Source organism: Lepisosteus platostomus, chromosome 2 (assembly GCF_059453375.1).
Source record: "Lepisosteus platostomus isolate fLepPlt1 chromosome 2, fLepPlt1.hap1, whole genome shotgun sequence".
Lineage (NCBI taxonomy): Eukaryota > Metazoa > Chordata > Actinopteri > Semionotiformes > Lepisosteidae > Lepisosteus > Lepisosteus platostomus.
Window position 1 is genome coordinate 64498251 of NC_142612.1, and position 17967 is coordinate 64516217.

At 33.9% G+C, this 17967-nt stretch overlaps 2 protein-coding genes across 5 annotated transcripts in view; one reads left to right on the top strand and one right to left on the bottom strand.

Annotated features, from left to right (window-relative positions):
* Window positions 1-506: 506 nt before the first annotated feature.
* daw1 (dynein assembly factor with WDR repeat domains 1) lies at window positions 507-15478 on the top strand. The gene is made up of 13 exons (XM_088613006.1): window positions 507-596; window positions 1237-1309; window positions 1708-1852; window positions 4890-4948; window positions 5063-5185; window positions 5500-5599; window positions 5915-6022; window positions 9105-9211; window positions 11146-11248; window positions 11937-12051; window positions 12449-12525; window positions 14139-14301; window positions 14542-15478. Exons 1-13 carry the CDS (start codon window positions 557-559, stop codon window positions 14574-14576), a joined length of 1248 nt encoding a protein of 415 aa, XP_088469132.1. The 5' UTR covers window positions 507-556; the 3' UTR covers window positions 14577-15478.
* Window positions 15479-15565: 87 nt separating this feature from the next.
* Window positions 15566-17967, bottom strand: part of sphkap (SPHK1 interactor, AKAP domain containing) — a 98128-nt gene continuing 95726 nt past the window's right edge. For all 4 annotated transcript variants that reach the window (XM_088612983.1, XM_088612991.1, XM_088612966.1 and 1 more), the window contains 2 exons: window positions 17149-17333; window positions 15566-16665 (listed from right to left, as the gene is read on the bottom strand). In XM_088612983.1, coding sequence (XP_088469109.1) covers window positions 16525-16665; window positions 17149-17333 — 326 coding nt within the window. In that variant the 3' untranslated portion in view covers window positions 15566-16524. The remainder of the gene's footprint in view (window positions 16666-17148; window positions 17334-17967) is intronic.

Here is a 17967-nt window from a genome sequence, read left to right on the forward strand (position 1 = left end):
TGTTTTATGGCTTCATTTACAAAATGATTAAATAATAGTGTGACAAAAGAAGTAGCCCTAATCAGGTCCAAAGTTTTCAGATTAGATTATTTAATCTGTAGTTTGATTCCGGTAGTCTTAACCCATCCAGGTCATGCAAAAAAATGGAGATTGTTAAAAATGCAATTATAAACTTATTTTTAATACTTTTTAATATTTATACAATTTTTCACTTTATGTACGCATCTGAGAGCATGTTGTATTTTACGGATCTTGGATCCGAATTTCCAGTGTGTTCAAACAAACCGTACAATTTAATGATGTGGTGGACATTTCTTTTCGTTTTTTTACTGTGGAAGAAAAAATGAACACTGCCTGGGACAGTCAAACAAAATATACATTTTAAATACATAATATATTATAAGGTTTTATTAACATGAAGTTATAATAAAAGTTTTACAAAGCACATAAAACGAGGCCTTCAGACCCAGCACATTGGAAGCTCTGTGCGACTGCCCGCGAGTGTATATGTTGCTATAGCGACGGTTTGTTTACTGTGTTTAAGCCAGAGGAAAAGATGAGGCTCAAACGGTTCTTGGTACGTTATTATCCTCCAGGTAAGAAAATATCCGGAATAAAATAATACAAACTTTGTATTTTAAAATTTAGTACGAATTTAGAGAAGCTTTGTAAACTCCATCCTTATGTTTGTTTCGCTTGTTTCAAACCAATAGCACGTTTGCTTGAAATGCAGAAAGCGCAACTCATGGAGATAGGCTCCTCTTTTTGTCCGGAGTGATAAGGCTGTATACTGTACATTTTCCTCATTCTACTGCTCAGCTCCGCGTATCTTTTGAGAAAAAAAAGACCAGGAATCATATCGCAGTTTTTCGTTTTTAGTGAGGTCACGCAGGTGTTTTTGATAGTTTTTGCAAGTTGCATTTATTTTCTCACAGCAAAGCATGACTGAAATCTTGGATGCACCTTTTTTTAGTTTTGAGAGTAACATCTTCCATGCGACATAGTATGGTGATTACAAACTTATCAACTGTTTTTATAATGAAAAAAGTATTTCATAAAATCTTTACAATTCTGTACTGTACATGTGATAGATGGTATTGGGCTCATTTCTTTCAACAAAATTTGATCTGTTTGATATACAGCAGATCAAGGACAAAATAATGCAAGAAGAGGATAGTTGCTGTATTTGTTGATAAAAATGAAGTACAGTCCAGTTTTGTTTTTGGTTTTTCTTAGGGATTATTCTGGAATATGAGAAAGGAGGGGAACTGAAGACAAAATCCATCGACCTCCTGGATCTGTCTCCAGAGTAAGTAATGTACCAGAGTCATAGTTTTCAGAAAGCTTAAAAAAACATATGTAAAAATGTTGCGCAACTAGAATGTGTTTTTAAAAGGAAAATATATTCTGACTATATTCCTGATAGTCCAGTACCTCCAGATTTTATACTCTGTTTCACTTTAAAACCAACCTGACAGAATCAGAAATCTAGCAAACAGATATTGTTAGTATATTTCAGTGTAATTGCTGGAGTACATTATTACATGGGTTGTTAGATTATGCTCACAGTGGGCTACAACAAATTTCTCAGGGTAGACTTGCCTATTCCATTAATTAATAGTCTGATTGCCTTGGATTTTGATAATTATTTTTGAAACAACTATCAGCAGTGTCACTGGGTTCATTCCCTTCTCTCCTTTGGTGCAGGACAGATGTTGCCGAATTAACAGAAGAAATAAAAAAGACAGAGCCTCTTATCACTGCCTCACGCACCGAACAAGTTAAACAACTGATACAAAGATTGCAGGAAAAACTTGGCCAACAGGATGATCGCAGGTTTTACCTCTTTAAGGTAAGAAATTTTGCTCTAAAAAAGTATTTTTTTCAACTTGCTTGTGCTCAGCTTTTGAGAACCACAGTCCAGTTAAGACTATATAAAGGCAATCTTCAGAATCTGAGAACCATCTTCTGCATAACATCTTCAACTGAACATCTTCAGCTTTTCAAAGGGGGCAAGAAAGTTCTGCTAGCACTTAATATGAATACAGGTCATACTGAGATTTGTCTATTTTGAAGTTGTTCCTCAGGGTCACGTCTTACATGACAAAATTGGAGCTTTTAGTTTTTTACAGTATTAAAACAAAGTCAAGCTTTAGTAGATTGAAAATAGCTAATGCAGTTATCATTCTCTTTGCCCTACAGCATGCAAAGCTTCACTAATGGATTTAGATTTATTGTCATACATTGAGCTGTCACTCAAGTTATACATCTTGTAAATTTGTTCCAACTTTCAGATCATCACTGGCTCAGTGGTAAAGGTGTTATTTGCTCATGTTTGAAATCCTTACAATTTGTTATAGCCAGAGGTGCAGGGAAAACAATGATATACATTAATAACATAAATATTAACAACTAAAGCAATCCACTACATTTGTAACCTCTGCCTCCTTGTTCATAAACTGTGGTACCCAGATAACTGGCCATCTTACTGATAATATCTGTAGGGTGATGCTTAAAGATTTACAGTAATATTAAAAAAAAAAAACTAGACTGGCGCAATCAGTATTAGACAGAAGTTAGGCTATATGTCTACACTGCATCTGCAGGGCCGAAATTAAACTGGTGAATTTATGAAAAGCTTAATTAAGTTCCTTGTTACTTGTTCAAGAAAATCAATGTAGTGTGATACAAATCTTCAGAACTATATATAATAGTTAAATGAATCATATACATGGCATATGTTTTCATGCAATACTTAAAAAGACATTTGACATATAGATACTATGTATGTTACGCATTATTAAAACTATTTAACCAATATTGATCCCAGAGGATCATTATTAGGTTTCAATGGCTAATTCTTAAGCTAGCAATGCAATAACATTTCACAGAAAACATGTTAGACATAAGTTAATAGATGCCTGTTCTGGTTGTGAGCTTCAATTCTTAATAGATGTAGCCTGATTAAACTTTTGCCTTACCTAATTTACTTAGGATTCTATCATTGTATTTGCCTTTCTGATTTTAATGAGTTTGTAAATCATCATGGATTTGGAATTAGGTCTTAAGATCTACAGATGTTATTTGTTTTATGTGAATATAATAATAATAATAATAATAATAATAATAATAATAATAATAATAATAATTAATTGCTTACACTTATATATCGCTTTTCTGGACACTCCACTCAAAGCGCTTTACAGGTAATGGGGACTCCCCTCCACCACCAACAATGTGCAGCTTCCACCTGGATGATGCGATGGCAGCCATAGTGTGCCAGAACGCTCACCACACACCAGCTATCAGTGGGTAGCAGAGTAATGAAGCCAATTCATAGATGGGGATTATTAGGAGGCCATAATTGGTAACGGCCAATGGGAAATTCGGCCAGGACGCCGGGGTTACACCCCTACTCTTTTCGAGAAACGCCCTGGGATTTTTAATGACCACAGAGAGTCAGGACCTCGGTTTTATGTCTCATCCGAAGGACGGCGCTTGTTTACAGTATAGTGTACCCGTCACTATACTGGGGCATTAGGACCCACATGGACCGCAGGGTGAGCACCCCCTAACATCCTTAGTTTTTCCCAGGAGGTCTCTCATGTAGGTACTGACCAGGCTCACACCTACTTAGCTTCAGTGGGTTGCCAGTTGTGAGTTGCAGGGTGATATGGCTGCTGGCTATATATGAATAAGTAATGGAAAAAATATTGCAATTTAAACTAAATTTTAGAAAATAACTAAAAATCTTTAAGATATGGAAAATGCAGTGTACTACATGGTGTTTCACTGTTTAACAAAACCTCTGTTGGCATTTTAATAGTAGATAGATCAGATTCTGCAAACTGTGATGAATGAATGTTGCTCTGCAGCCAAAATGTATACATCTTTTTGGAACAATGCAGTTAGCAATGTTCTGTGTTGCTAAAACTTCAAATGATACACATTTGCCCTGGGCTAATGTAGTGCTGATAATTTATTTAAGTCAATGCATGGCACAGTCTATTTCAGGAAAATGTTACTGTTGTTTTCTCAAGGTCTTACTAAATCAGTCCTTATTTTATGCTTGATTATTCCAATAAATAATTTATGTACAAGATGCTTACATTTGATTTCCTTGAAACATTTTATAGAGAGTCCTGGGTCCTTAAGAAGTATTTTGAAACTTTTTTGTTTTTGTTTTCGTTCTACATAGAATTTTGATGATATGTGATATCAGAAGGCAATTTGGAAAATTTGGATAAGCAATTATACCAGGAGGTTGTTTAAACAATATACTGAGCAACAAAATACATTTCTCACTGTACCATATATTTATATATACATGTATTTTTAGGAAAAATAAAGTATTATATTTGGTATTGTGATTAAATATTTTTGCTGTAATTTTGACATTTTTTGTCATAATTTATCATTCATTGCTGACAGTGAAACACTGAAGTGACTAACTTTTTTGCATAAGTACTAAATGTCCTCATTAGTCAGATTAGCTGATTGCGCATGGGTAATGAGGTGATTTAACAAGTTGAATGTAATGCCTGATGTAAGTCAAGAAAGAAAAAAAGAAAGAAACCTACAGTAGATGTCCTGCTGATAAAGAGATCAGTGCCTTTGTGCCACTGATATGCTGGAGACTGGACTAAACTACCTTAGATGGATTTACTAGTGGAATAACTTTTGTTGGAGTGCCCATCGAATTCGTTGAAGTTCGTCATACACCCCTTTTGATGGTCAGCATAGGTGGTGGAAATAACCTTTTATTTCATACAGGAGAAGTTTTGATTTTCTTGTTAGACCCGTTTAAGATGACCTGTCAAAGCATGTTACATGTTTTTGGAGACATAAGTTTTTAAATTATTTATATTTTCATTTTGTTCACTTTCCAGGTATTGAGAGCACATATTTTGCCGCTAACAAATGTTGCTTTTAATAAATCGGGATCAAGGTAAGTGTATATTGACTACTTGATATTTTTCCCAAAAGTTCGGCATGAAATATTCAAATAGAATCAAATATTGTAAATTAAGGTCTGTAGTTTCATGGTTTTTATGCTTCACAGCTTTATTACTGGCAGCTACGACAGGACTTGCAAAATATGGGACACAGCATCAGGAGAAGAACTACACACACTGGAGGGACACAGAAATGTTGTCTATGCAATAGCTTTCAACAACCCCTATGGGTAATACCATTTGACCAAATCTTCTCTAATTCCCTTTCTGAAGTTAATTTTACTGCATTTTAAAATATGTTTTGTTTCGTTATATAGCACAGTCATACATATAGTGAGTCAAAAGTATGGTTTCCCCTGTATAAGATTAGCAAAACAAAGATGTGATACAGGCCCTACAAATGGATTTTGTTATACAGAATAATGCTTTGTTATTTTAAGCATTTACAGTGCAAGAATTGAATGTTTATAGCAATACAGTATTTCAAAGAAGATGATACAGCCGTTGGTAACATATGGATGTCTATATTCTGCCTTTTTAACAGAGACAAAATTGCTACTGGATCCTTTGACAAGACGTGCAGATTATGGAGTGCAGAGACAGGCAAATGTTACCACACTTTTCGTGGCCATACTGCAGAAATTGTAAGAACACTTCTCACATGCAAAATCTGATACAATTGAAATAAGTAATACAGGAAATGTGTTAACTGTGAAAAAGACTAGAACTAAACTATTTCCTTTTTTACTTGCAATCATTAGGCCGCAAAACTCGAGATCTAAAATATGTTTTTCAGTGTTTAGCCCATTAAATGTGATTCAGGTAGACAGATTTTAACCCATTTATTATAATATAAAGATTTTACAGTGACGCGTAAAATGTGCTTCACTGGAGTTCTGTAATGTGAAGAATTCAGTAATTTTTTAAAAGGAAAAACTTGTCATGTATTGTTTTAACAGGTGTGTTTGTCATTTAATCCACAAAGTACACTGGTGGCCACAGGGAGTATGGATACTACTGCAAAACTATGGAACATCCAGACTGGTGAAGAAGCTGCAACTTTAATGGTGAGGCTAACGCTCCTGATCATTTACATTTTTATACATAAAGACACTGCCACACCACATTCTTATTTCCATGAGTAAACTGTTTGCACAAATTAAAGTTTTAAAGTAGGATTTATATAAACATTTCTGTTTTCAAGAAAAACCTTAAAATAAAGCCCTTTAAAATTCTGCCTAGCATTTGCACTGTCAAGCAGCGAGAGCTGTTTTATATCCTATGAAAGTGCACAGTTAAGAGAAAAGAATTGCCATTAAATTATTCCACTCAATCATTAATATTTTAGGATACAAACAATGCTTGTCTGGTAGATAACTGAAGTTTAAAATTTTCTGTATTTTGGTTTTCCTCCAGTCTGCACACAGCATAAAAGTGCAACATGCATGTTGATTTCTAATCATGTCAGAATGTTTTGCAGATTTAAAAGTAGGTTGAAATTAAAATAGCAGGTACAATTGCAGAAGATTGATGGCTTCCAAGAAAGTTTTTTTTTGTAATGAGTTACTATTGTAAACCAATGTGGCAGTATAAGATTGTTACAAAGCACACACTAGTAGCCAAGATAGAACATAAGAAATAGTGACTTCACTAATATAACAATCGTCATCAAGTTGCTGTTGTGTAGTGAAGAAATGTGGCAGTTGGATTTTTATAGAGTGGATGTTAATTGTAAATCATAAAATAATTGTGTCTTTAGTAGCATAATCACTGACACCTGATTCATCTTTATTTCAGATTACAGTTTGCAAACGACTATTACATAGGAACACGAAACATGAAAACACCAGTTATACATACTTTACTTAAATTGCTTTGCTCCATGTTTATATATACAGTACCAACTATAGCGTTAATTGGCTTAACATGTCCAACAGTTACAGTTTAACATATATACAAGGCTTTGATCATTTTCAGCGCAGCCATTTGCTATGAAGGAACAGAACATGTTACTGAAATTGTACAGATCAAGTTTGGAATTAACGGGCTCAACAGTTTTTGAGCAGGAGCAGTTTGCATTAAAGTATGTTTTTTGTAAAGTAGTTGATGACTTACTGTGGACTAACAAATATATCAGGTAGTCATTGTGGGTTAATGTTATTATGCAGTATGTTAATTGTTTGGTCACTGGACCAAACACTTCTACCAGGAAAAAAATCCTGTCTGATTTGGAGTTTGTTGTCCTAACAGGTTTTGAACAGAAAATCAGTAATGTGGACTTTGTATTAACAGAAAGTAAAATGAAATGGTGGTCAGGCTACCGGGAATCCAGTTTTCACATTTTCATCGTCTTCATACTATGAGAAGTCTTAGACAACTTTGGCTGTTGCTGAAAATCTGCCAAATTTCACTTCAATCACCACAGCAGTTCCCAGGAAGATTTAATATTTTTTTGGAATAATTACGTCACACTGCCATCTGGGTTGATGCAGTACACTGTTGTTTTTCCGTGTTATTCAGCAGGTTATCTCACTGAGGATACCTGCCAAGTCTAAAGCTGCACAGCTTCTTAGTTTTTGACCAGGGCCAATTTGAAATTCTGGCAGAAGAAAGAGAAGAAAAGAAATCCTTACAATCTTTTATGAATGCATCTCTTACTGTATCCTTCTCTCCTAATGTGTCTTCCAGTTTTAGCTGCAGCTACACAGTTGCTTGTGCTTTTTGATTATTTAAGACTTTTCTTAATTATTTTAACTGCTTTCTGCACACCCCACTTGGGCTTATAAATAGATATTTGTAGAGGAATAACTGAAAACTGGCTAAACGTATAGCGAATAGAAACTCTGATCCTCGGATTGACTATTAATAGTGTTCCAATATTTAACAAGAAAAAAATGTTTAATTTAACAATTTCTTTAAATGAGTGACTGAATTAGATGCCACCATTAATCCTCCACTATTTACTTTGTTTCAGAATTCCCCTTGCATTTGCATATTGATTTACTGAAGGAATTACTGAAATTTAAGTAACAGGCCTAGGAAAAACTAAGATTGCATGCTTTGTAGTATTTTATGAAATGCAGTTTCCACCTGCATCAGCATTGTTGGTTGGTTACAAGGTAATATCATGGAGACCGTGGGAAAGCAAGAGTCTATTAAACAAAAAGGAAGCTGTATTTGATAAATATGTGTACAGTATGTATAACAAAGGACTCTAGATGAGGACGTTATTTACCTCCATTGTAACATTAGCCTGAGCATGAGTATGGTTTTTCTATAGTAGTTTGATATCATCAAAACTGTTGTTTTGTACATTGAGTAATCTATTTAAGTCTAGTTTTGTGTAATTATGCTACATTAATTTGTATATGATTTATGATTTGTATGTAAAAACAGAATTCAGACATAATCAGAAGAGAATTAGCATTGCGGTCATGTTGAAGTGATTGTGGAATGTCAGGGGGATCAATATTCATTACTTATTCTGTACTTGTTCACGTTTCCTCACACTTTGGGTGAAGTGGGGGTCATTTTTTGCTCCCAAATTTTATTTTGACCTCAAAATGTAGATTACTTTGCATGTTTATATTTTCTTGGAAAACGCAGAAGATAACCTGATGTCACAAACCCATATATTCTATTAAATATGTATCTCTACTCATATAAATTTGATAATGTTAAAGATGCATTTACTTACATTTGGATGAAGCATAATGTGACTAAAAAAATACCAGACCATTGTAAACTCTCAATATTGCCAATCTGAAAACTCTTTTTGGGGATACAATTTTAATAAGCTATGTAATTTGTTCACAGTTTTAAACGGACGATTTAATGCTGTTAATTTAATTTTTAAAAATATTTTTTTAATGTTTTTGCTTGGTTGACAACAGTGTCTGCTGTTGTATTGGGCAGTTTTACAATTTCTTCAAAGCAAGCCTGGTCAATGTCAATAATTTTTATAATTTGATTTCTTTATTGGATCACATTTCTTTTTTAGTTTTAGCCAACCACCAACATAGCTGTAAGAAAGGAATGTAAACATTTATGATGAAAAGAATTCAAATAATTTTATTTTTTTTTAATCTAACTTAATGTCGTTTTGTATTGCAGTTGTAAAATGCATTGAGCAATTTCTTTGTATTCCAGGGTCATTCTGCAGAAATAATTTCACTGTCATTTAACACAGTTGGAGATCAAATCATCACAGGCTCCTTTGATCATACAGTTTCATTGTGGGATGTTCAGTCTGGAAGGTAAAAACATATACACTGGATTGTTTTTTCATGAATTATGTGTCAGTATCTAAACACTTCTGAAAGCATTTTCTAAAACCTCTGTACAGACTAGAGATCACAAATATGCTGAAAATAATTCATGGTGATATTTCATAAACTTGTTTTAAAAGATGTGTAAGACTACAAGAAATTAATGCAAATCTTCAGCAATAACAACAATAACAACAACAACAACAACAACAACAACAACAACAACTGTCGCTTGTGCTGAAATGGGTGATGAAGACATACCTGTAAATGCTTCTTTCATGGTCACCTGACCAAATGCAGCCTTGTTCTCTTGACACTTAGCCTTGCAGTGTCTCACTCTTCAGCTTTGTTCTGTTTTCTAGCTTACGTTTTTGTTTTTATGACATTTTATGACATTGTTTTGAAGACGTTTAAGTAGGTAGCTGCATGTGTGAAGAAGGCTCCACACCCAAAGTTTAGAGAGTATAATAAACATGGAGAGAGTAATAAACTTTTACCTGTTCCTTTGCAGCCCATGCAGGCTGATCCTAATCAAACTTCTTCAATACAATGAATATGTCAAGTCATCCACACACCTGTAGGAAGCTCCACAGCTGAAACATTTTCAATCCTTATCTTCTCCATTCTGCATCGAATAAACCTTTATCTGATTATATTTGTTGTATTGCCAGAGGAGATTGTATTTTTAATTGCTTTTTATTAATACATTAATACATTTTATTATAAATCGTATCTGTTGTTTTCTTTTCTAAATGTGCTTAATGTTAAACATAATAAGTCGCCATGGATAATGGTTTCAGCTATGCAAATAATTACAATTTCATAGCTGTTCTATATACCTAGTATAACAAGATCTGTTTGTCCGTTCTCCTTAAGTTGTTTCTATAAAAACTGGAAGCCTGAAATATTTCCTCTCAGCTGACATACAGTACAGGGGAGCTTTCTAATTTTAGTTCTCCAACTGTTCCCACACTAAATTCATTACTTTCTATTGTTATCTCTATGCTTCTATTCAACAACTGTCTGGGCTTGGCATAGCACAATGTCAGACAAATAGGAGTTTACAGGACTTTATCTGAAACTGAGTTAGAAACTTATTCCAAGCTTGTACAACAATAGGTAATACACAACTGGCCTATTAATACATCATAATAATCTTACATTATTAATAAATTATATCATCCCAAATTCCCTGACACATGGGTTTCTACGTTTTTCTACACGAAGGTAAGATGTAAGGTTGAGGAAAAAATATATTAATCAAAGCTGGTTAAAAATGAATTTGTTAAAAACAGGTATTCTCTTTTACTTCTTAGGTATTATTAAAAAAATGACCTGCGGGTTTGAGCTTGTTTTTTATGTTTTTTGTATGTATGTTGTGTTAAAGTTGCTTAGGAAATGTCTTGATAAAATGTCTTAGGAATGTCTTAATCTCTTAGGAAATTTAATAGGAATGCAAATAATAGTACACTACTAAATATACTGTTGCTGGTTCGTAAACATTTTGTGTGCAAGACTTCAAGCCATAATCACCAAAAATAGTTATTGTAGTTATGTTTTAAGTCCTGAAATATACAGTGTTTTAAGTAAAGAGAACAAGGCTGCTCAGGAGAAGGGTTATTCTATAGGAAACTTTCTGTGTTCATTTTCTATTCTGTCTTTGATTGGTCTAATACAGGCAGAGAGTTAATGTAATGTACTGTACAGTGCATTATGCTTTCACATTGGTTGAATGTTATAGGATTCTCAATAGCATCCTTCGCTGGTGACTCTCCTGTGCACAGGAGAGAGTGAACAGTAAGCAGAAAATTGCTTTGCTTTGAAACAAATGATTCAGTCAAGCATGGACAAAAAACCCTATAATCCTTAATTGTAATTACCACAGAGTGCAAAGAGAAATAATTTTTTTGTTGCTATTTCAGGCGTATCCATACTTTAATAGGCCATAGAGGTGAAATAAGCAGTGCACAGTTTAACTGGGATTGTTCCTTCATTGCAACTGGATCTATGGATAAAACATGCAAGGTGAGCTTGACTATTATCTCCTACTTTTCAACGCTAAAGTGTAGTTTTAAACACGTCCATCTTTAGTTATAATTACATTAGAGTACATTACATAACTCTAGCTATATATTATAATTCTAAAAAATTATTGACAATTTTCTTAACTACTATTAAAATTGCCAATCATTTTCCCCTGCAAATGTCAATATACAAAATAGTAACAGCTGTAAGATCTTGCACTAGCCTTAAAGATTTAAGCCTTCAAGAAATAAAATGCACTCTGGAATAAGTACACCTCCAGGCTATCGGCTTCTCTGGAGCTTTGAGCCTAGAACAGAAACGGCAAGCGTCAATTATCAGCATATTATTATTATTAGACTTGACCTTAAATAGTAAACACTTTCTTGTCCAAAGATTGTTGCCTGTTTCTGGAGCAGAGCATTACTGAATCCAAGAAAGTGGGTTTATATGAAGGAAGAATGTTCTACCTATTCTCTGTGTGTATCATGTGTAGTAATAGTCTACGACAAATTAAGTAATGTGCTTGAATTCCAGTTACATTGTCTGTCAATATTTTATAGTAAGGATCTTTATAATACTAAAAGTAAAAATGTAGAATGCACAGCACATGCAAATAGGCTTTATAAAATCGTTTAAGGTAGCAAGGTGGATTGGGATGGATTTGTAATCATTTTCATGTGTAATTCAGGTCTGGGATGCAGTCAATGGGAAGTGCCTGGCAACACTGACAGGACATGAAGATGAAGTGCTGGATGTTTGCTTTGATTACACAGGACAACTTATTGCCACTGCATCTGCTGATGGTATATACTCTTAGACAGCTCTCTGCAGCTATAGATCAATTTCTAAATTCTGAAAATACCAAGTTTACTGATATTATTTTTTCTTCAGAATGTATGTTGTACAGTATGTACAAACATAAGGAAATTGAAACAATCCAAGTCTAATCCATTAATTGCATTATATTCTATGTAGAAATAAACACTTTGTTTATTTTGTTGGACTGATACTGATACTATCTCTTGGTATTTTTTAGGGTAAGGATAAGTTCTGAGAAAGTGGTTTACTGTATGGTGCTCTGCTGATTTGATTACAACCAAACTTTATTTTTGCTTATCCTTAAAAGTAATATGTAGTATTTCTCATTGTTGACAGAGTGATTGTGGTAAGTTAAATTAAAAACAACATTTTTAATAACAGGAAATGCAAGGGTTTACAGTGCCTCATCACAGAAATGCATTGCTAAACTGGAGGGACATGAAGGGGAAATTTCAAAGGTGAGTTACAGAAACCTCTTCCCAGAAAATGGAAATGTTGGAAATTTGCTCAAATAAGGCAGCATGGAAATGAGGAAGTATTACATTTTCTATTATTTGCAAGGAAATGTAATCATTTCCCAGCTGTGACAAGCATGTTTTACACCCAAAACAGCTGAATAGCTTTTAGCAATGATCGCCTAGTAATGTGTTCTGGCTGGCAATATATAAGATTTTAAAGCAGCAGTGAACCAACTCCTGGTTAACAATTTACAGCACATCCATCATTTTGGTTATTGATTATTTGGCAGCAATGTTTGTGCATTTACATCAAATGTCAGTTTACAGGATTTAGTTTGTTGTTATTATGCATTTAAAAAAAAACACATATTCAGTAGTTCTTCAGAGAAATAAGTTGAAATGTTTTAGCACGATTTGTTTTTCAGCTCTAGATTTTACTGTGGCTGTGATCAAGCCTAAGCATCACCCGGAGGGAAGAAAATAGTGATTTTTTGTGGGTGATACAGTCTCTATTAAAAGGAAAATAATAGGAAAGTTTGTATGGAAGTATCAGGAAAATGTCAGAGCTTGTTTTCTGATTAATCCTTACAAATTTGCATGCAGACAGGTACATCATTTTAAGAGTAGTTATATTAAGTATATATAAATAGCTTTGTGCTGTGATCTGGAAATGATCTATAAAACACAAAAAGCCTTAAATCAGTCTAGTAATCTCGTGTGCTGTTGTTTCATAATTTATTAACATTTCTATTACATAATGAATTATGTGCAAATTCATATTTATATTTATGTATTTGATTTCCTGTCTTTTACTTACGTGCTTTTTCTTGTTACGCAACTGAGCGAGCCAGATTCTCTGCTGCAAGGGTGTCCCAGAGGTTGCAAGACCTCACCAGCAACTCTTATACATCAGGCAGCCTGTCCTGTGAATCCTCCCAGATGTCCTATGTCACATGAGCTCTGCTCTCGAATTTAAAATTCACTGTAATTTTATACTTACTATAAATACTTATTTATTAAAATGGGCCCTGTTTTTGGAATGTTGCATTCATAAACTTGTTACACTGCCTTCAAATAATGTGCTACATAATTTTAGAATCAAGGCACTATTATTCAGTTATGTGCAGAAGCGGTTTGGGTTTTTTATCACTGTGGAATGGCAGGCAGGACTGCTGCCTCACAACTCATGGGTCCTGGTTCGATTCCAGGCTGTGGTGCCTTAGACGTGGAATTTGCACATTTTCTTCATGTGGGATTTTTCTGCATACTCTGTTCTCCTCCTGCTGTCCAAGACTGGTGTCTAGTTTAATTGGCATGGGCATATTGAGCCACATGTGTTGCCCTGTGAGGACTGGTATTCTCTCCAGGATGTGGTCCAGCTTTGTGCCTTGTGCATGCTGAGTTGAGGCTCCATGACCCTTTAGTGATAAAGCAGTTAATGAAAATGGGATCTTTTTTTCCCTTATCTTCAATACAGGTATAATCAGGCTCCATACAAATACACACAAACATTCCTTACAAGCAACTAGCCTGAGTAATACTACCTTGATTAGTTCCATTTGTTGCTTTTTTGAATGCATACTCATACTTAAGAATTTCTATTTCTTCTCCAGATCTGCTTTAACCCCCAGGGTAGCCGTGTTTTGACTGGAAGTGCTGATAAAACAGCCAGATTATGGGATGTGAATACAGGCCAGTGTCTGCAGGTTCTAGAAGGACACACAGATGAGATTTTTTCATGTGCTTTTAACTATGAAGGGGATACTATTATTACAGGTAAGGCATGGCATGAAATATATACTGCTCAGAAGTGAATGTTGTTTGTAAAAATCGGTTGCACAGCTTTCTTCTGGCAAGTTGCCAGATGTATATTCCCTTTGGCAAAAACAATGGTTTTCTACTTGAAGAGCATTATATTTGATTGCCACAAAACTGTTTCTGACTTTTTAATCAAGGGCCTCATTATGTTTCTCAAGTCTAAGAGGAGTTTTCTGACTATTTGCTTCTCTAATGCAGGAAGTAAGGACAACACATGCAGAATATGGCGCTGATGGGGTCTGGATTAAAATAAGATGGTCTGATTAGAAACGAACATTGGAATTGGACTGAACATTGGAATCGAGAGGAAAATAATTTTTTAATCACCACAGTGTTATGATATAAAACACATTTGTCTCCGCACACCAATATTGCTGTTTGCCTTCTTTAGATATATATAGCTGTTTACTTAATTGTCAAGTTTGCTGTTACCTTTTCCGCTTGCTTATGTACCTTGTTCTATCTTCCAAGTGTGCTATGTTAAAGTACAGTAAAGTCTGTACTCTTTTTTTAAAGTACCAGTGTAATATTCATTAGAACCTTTAGGATTTATATTGACTTGTGTACATCACTGCTTTCTTCATTGGTTTAGTAATAATGTAGATATTGGATACCAGCAGTTTGTTTTATATAGTTGCTAAATCAATAATTTCATGAAGGCTTTAATATGAACCCTTCTTTAAAGGTTATAGTGACTGCAGAGTCTGTCATAGTTTCCCATCTTTTGAATTGGGAGCAAGTGTTTAAAACATTGTTAAATATATATTTTAAAATACTGTAATAATGTTGATTTGATCCTGGTGCTTGAGAGCTGTAGCCGTTTTAAACGCCTTAATGATTAAAGACTTGTAAAATAACAATTAGGAGTCAATACCAATTAAATCAATAATTGTTTCAATTAAGTCATTAGGAACTTAGGTAGACTAAAACCCTTGGGACCGTGTGGCTCTCCAAATGATGAATCCAGCTCTGGAGTTTCATTTCTTGCTAGCTGGGTTAAAAACCAGTGTTTTGAAGTTGATGCCTGAAGAATTCCAGTGCTGGGTAGAGTAGGCTGAACAACTGGAAAATAATGTTGTGGTCAATTTGTTTTGAGCTTTCATAATCTTTTTCATTAAAAAAATGTTGATATTCATTTTCTTTGAAACTTGAAAGTTTTTTTAATATCTTGACAATGTCATGGTGTATTTTCGTTTAGGAAGTAAAGAATACCTAATTCTAATCACATTACATAAATTTATTATTTCCAAAATTCTACATTCAGTAATACAATAACAGTTTTGACAGCAGACGGTTGAATTTGTGTGCTTTGAATAAAATATTACTATACTATTACAGCAAAAACATTCTAACAAACCATTTTGACATATAAATTGTTATTTATATTACAAATTCTATTTCACAACATTAGCCTCTTTTGTTCATTAGTTTTAAAAATGTAACGAGCATAATATTCTACCCAAGGTGCAATTATCCAAAATATACAATATTTACAAATATCTAAAATAAATTATTTAAAACAACGTGATGCACAAATAACAAGTGTACTTATGAATACATCTCAGCATTACAATTTTCCTTACATGGATTAACAGAAGTAAATGTCACTAGATTCCTTTTAGCATTGAAAAAGAGTTGTCAGATTAGATCAATCATAATATTTTGTTATTTTCATCTGATTTCGTTTTTTAATTTAGGGCTGATAAAGTTTGAAAAAAATCTTTAAACTAGTATCTTTAAAAAGTATGTTCAAATAATTAAACTTCATATCTTAAGGAAAAATTTTAGAAAGAATTTCAATGGTAGGCTTTTAAGTAAGAAAAGGCAGGTAATCAGTTCTATACAGTAACTCTCCAAAACACAGTATCTTGCAGACATTTCTGTGCATTTCAGAATGAGAAGCATGCTAATCTTAAAAGGTGCAACATCTTTGAATATGTATCAGTGTCCAAACAGAAGTCATACATTTTTAAATTGCTTTCTTTAGCCTACATATTTTATAAAGGTCACAATTTCTAGTTAGACCAAGAACATACTTGACACTCTTAGACATTTACCTTGCAACAACAATGTCGACATAATAGACTATATTGATTAGATCCCAGTTTTTGTCTTAAATTACCACTTAAAATGGTGGCAATATCCCTTCTGTGCCTTGATGTCTTCAGGGCATTATTAACATCAGTGTTTCTCCAGAAGCCAGTCGAATAGGCTTGTTACAGTATCACTTTCTTCTTGCAGTTTACAGTACTGAACAACGGCATGAAACAGATCTCCAATATTCCAGTCTTTCTGATGAACTGTTTGTACCATATCGAGAAACTGGAACAGAAGATTAAACATCTAACATTCAAATTAAGATGAAGATGAATGGTTTCAATGACTACTTTAAAACATAATGGACATTACTACTAATGAGTTTACTGAACCTTGACTAAATAAATAAAACATATCAAATAAATATCACAAATTCTTACCCATCACTCATTACTGAAATTAATATTCATATTTTTTATTACTGCTCACTTTTTATATAATCTGTGTAAGGTCTCTACAGTGGGGAGTCTAAATGGATGTTTACTTCCAGGATTTAAGTATAATAATGTATTAACATGAAGATTCTTAACATAACTTAATAATAATAATTTGTAAAAAAAGTTTAATAAATACATTCAGTGTTTCTGGCGACAACTGTTGGGTGCAGACCTGTCAGTTACATACAGTGCATAACAAACTAGCTTTCAAAGCTACATAAGTAATTGATAACTATGAAGAAATATGAAAAACCTGCTTTCTCAGACCTACCTTTTCTATACTCTTTTCCTGGGACTTCCTGAAGTAGATAGTTGGTACTCCAAGCTCTGAAGCAGCTATCCACTGTAAAGTAGCTCTTAACTCTGAGTCGACACACTCAGGGTCCAGGTCAAAGTTCATCACTAGAAGCTCCTTGTGGCTGCTGCTTGCTCCTATTGACAGCCCGGAGGTACATTCTGCAAGATAGGAAGTATTCAGTTGTCTGCTGCATACACTTCTATTCTTAACTTCATCCCTTCTGAAAACGGCTGTTCCTGGATCTTCATCTTAACAATGCAAATGATTCACTTTTTAAAAATAATACTGCACACAGGACTTGCGTCAAAGAGATGTATGAGTAATTCATTTAAAAACTAAAAAAAATCACATCCACAATATATTGTATTTATTTTAAAAAACAATCAGGCTTAGGGTATTAATAATTTACTTATGAACTTATTACACTCACTAGGAAATGACAGTTATGTGTGCGCTGAATAAAAGCTAAAACTACTGTATGTCTGCCTGCAGGAGAAGTCTTTAAAAAAAGCCCTGCCTAAGCTGGATAATGTCAATACTAATTTAAAGATTAAGACAACTCTTGACAGATTCTATGTGAAAAGGATGCTAACTGTCTGGCAGAGAGTTCCTCCTCAAGGTAGCAATTCTCTGCACCAGGGAAGTTTTTTTTTTACTGCTTTGGACCACTCATTTATTGGAAACAAAAACTACAACAGAAAGTGTTAATTCAGATGTGTTGTCTATTCACTTTATTGTGAAAATTCCAGGTAAACAAAAGGGCATATACTGTAGTGGTTTAGTAACATTATT